Raw genomic sequence first — 3,152 nt, forward strand, 5'->3', positions numbered from 1 at the left:
AAACAGACACTGCAGAATAAGCAGGCCTTGAAGGATCCTTCAAAACCTTCAACTAGCAACAGCTTTGCAGTTCTAGCAGAGGAAGAACAACATATGCAAGACCCCCTGTCAGCCAAGCATATCCCGAATCGGAAAACGTCCGAGGAAACTAAAGAAACATCCAAAGGAAAAAGTCAGGATCATGAAGGAAATCTTCATGCCACTAAAGCGAAGCTCTGGAGTCAATCAGATATGGAGACAGATTTAACTGAATCAGGCTCAGACAAAGCACGGAAAGATGCGGAAAGCCATCAAGAAATCCAGAACATGGATGAAGACACAGAAACATTTGATATAGGTGAACTGGACATTATTGGTCTGGAAACTGCTTGTAAAACCAAAAATTTCGACAAAATAACTGAAACGCAAGTGCACAAACTCGAGGAGGTACTGCACAAAGCCCAGAAGAAATATTCGCTTGGTGTTCAAACGGGTAGCCAATGGGATAGAAAGTTTATTGCAAAGGACATCAAGAAGTGAGGACGGAAATCTGCTCTGGAGAGAACGATAAAGGTCAGAGAAGTCATGGTAGACTCAGGGAGATATGCCCAGCTATCAAGGTATTTTAACATCAACCCTAAATCTTCCCAATGAAATTGATATCTTGGAACATTAGAGGGCTTAACGGCCAAAAGAAGGGTAGATTATTAAAAAACATGATAATGGCAGAAAAACCAGCAATTCTTTTTCTGCAAGAAACCAAATGTAAGCATACAGTTCTAGAAAAGGTAGCAACCAAGGCGTGGCCTGCAGGGCAGGTCTCGGCAGTGGAAGCTCAAGGCGCCTCCAGAGGCTTGGCAATCCTTTGGGACTCTAGAACAATACAGCTAGACAATATACATGCCAACAAAAACTTCATTCAAGCCAAGTTTCATTTAAATGGCACAAACATTAATGGGCACATTACAAATGTCTATTTTCCACAAGAAATACAGCAAAAAGCCAATATACTAGAGGCATTAACGCAACTGAATGCAACCAGAACACATCGGCTATGGATCTCACGTGGGGATTACAACATGATAGCGACCCTGGATGAAAAGAAAGGAGGCCGCAGCGGAATCAACAGAGATGGCAATCTACTCAAAGATTTCATACAAAACAATTGGATGATTGACATTCCAACTGAAAACGGTCTTTATACCTGGAGTAATAAAAGAACGGAACCGACGCAAGTGTCTTCGCGCCTGGATCGTTTCCTGGTTTCTGATAACGCAGTACATTTGGGGGGAGACTTCACTGCTTCAATCCTTCCTTATTCAGGATCAGACAATTGGCCCATTGCCTCAAACTGGAATAGACCAGGCAATAATCTAAAAATACCATTCAAATTCGAATCCTTCTGGCTCTCACATCCGGAATTCCATGATTTCATAAGGACAACCTGGACAAAATTCAAAGATACAGAAGGCTCAAGAATGGCCCAATTCCAAAAGAAGCTGAAGTATCTCAAAGGGGAAATAAAGCGTTGGAACAAATCCACCTTTGGTGACATTTTTAAATCAAAATAAATCCTTATCCAAAAAATGAAGGACACTCAACAAAAAATTATTTCTCAGGGCCGATCCGAGGAGTTCACACAACAGGAGCAAGAAAAAGAAAAGAAAATTCTGGACAGAGATATGCAGAAAGAGATACTGTGGAGGCAGAAGTCCTGGGTTAGATGGCTCAAGGAAGGCGAAAAGAACACAAAATTCTTTCACAGAACAACAGTACAAAGGCGTATGATCAACCAAATTTCCTTTGTAAATAATGAGCAAGGATGCAAAATCGAAGATCATGAAGGTATTGAAAAGGAGTTCGTAGACTACTTCAAAAGGATGAATCAAGAACCAGACACAAACAGATCCGCTGCCATTGACAATATTACAAGGCATATCCCTAGAATCATCACTGAAGACCAGAATGCGTTGCTTCTCAATCCGATTAGTCTTCAAGAGGTTGAATTGGCTGTCAACCAACTTAAGGCAGGGAAAGCGCCAGGCCCTGATGGGTTTACGTCAAATTTCTTCCAACATTTCTGGGAATTATTAAAATGGGAAGTCTGGCAGGTGGTGGATGAATCTAGATCCCTCAGATGGATGTATCCAGCTATGAATGCTATATTTCTGGCTTTGATCCCCAAATCCACAGAATCAAACACTCCAGATAAGTATCGTCCCATTGCTCTATGTAATATTATTTATAAAATTGTTTCAAAGGTTATTGCTCTACGATTGAAACCCCTGTTGCCCCTTATCATCTCTCCAGAACAATCCGGGTATGTAGAGGGACGCCAAATCACTGATGGGATCATCCTCACCCACGAAATAATCCACTCTCTCAAGATTTTAAAAAAGCCAGGGATGCTTCTCAAAATTGATCTATCCAAAGCATTCGACAGTATAAGCTGGACCTACTTGCAAAAAACTCTCCTCGCCTTTGGTTTCGCTCCCCCATGGGTCAGATGGGTTAGCAGTCTCATCTCCTCTTCTTTTTTCTCCATTCTCATCAATGGAATCCCCTCTCCTACCTTTCGTCCCTCTCGTGGCATCAGGCAGGGAGATCCCTTGTCACCTTTCCTATTTGTCATCCTAGCTGAAGGTCTGGGCAGAAGTATTAAAGCCGCCATCCTTTCTCATAAGCTTAAAGGAATTGTTGTTCATAACCTCCCAGCAATTTCTCATCAACAATTTGTTGATGACAATATGTTATTCGGCCACTCATCTGTTCAAGAAGCCCGCACTTTCAAATCAATCCTTGATTCCTTCTCAAAAGCTTCCGGAGCCTGCATTAATAATGTTAAATCCCAGATATTTTTTTTTAACACCCCTCCATATACCCAAAGAGCCATTACGCGCATTCTAGGATTCTCAAAAGCGTCTCTTCCATCATCCTACCTAGGAGCACCTCTTATTGCTTCTGCCCTCAAGAACTCTTCATGGTCTCTCTTGCTCGAGAAATTGGAAGCAAGGCTGCTACTTTGGACTTACAGATCCCTGAATATGGCCAGCAGAGTGGTACTAATAAAGGCTGTCTTGCAATCTATGCCGCTCTATCTATTTTCCATCTTAGCAGCGCCAAAATGGGTTCTAAGGACAATCAAACAGTTGCAGAGGAATTTTTTGTGGGGC

At 42.0% G+C, this 3,152-nt stretch overlaps 1 protein-coding gene across 1 annotated transcript; it reads left to right on the plus strand.

Moving 5' to 3' along the window:
* The first annotated feature begins 701 nt into the window (after positions 1–701).
* On the plus strand, positions 702–1,550 carry LOC149173983 (uncharacterized). Its single transcript, XM_089420697.1, has one exon. It carries the CDS (start codon positions 702–704, stop codon positions 1,548–1,550), a length of 849 nt encoding a protein of 282 aa, XP_089276823.1.
* The last annotated feature ends 1,602 nt before the right edge of the window (positions 1,551–3,152 follow it).

Source organism: Pinus tabuliformis, chromosome 4_1 (genome assembly GCF_031772625.1).
Source record: "Pinus tabuliformis cultivar Carrire ecotype Pingquan chromosome 4_1, CPIR1, whole genome shotgun sequence".
In the NCBI taxonomy this organism is placed as follows: Eukaryota; Viridiplantae; Streptophyta; class Pinopsida; order Pinales; family Pinaceae; genus Pinus; species Pinus tabuliformis.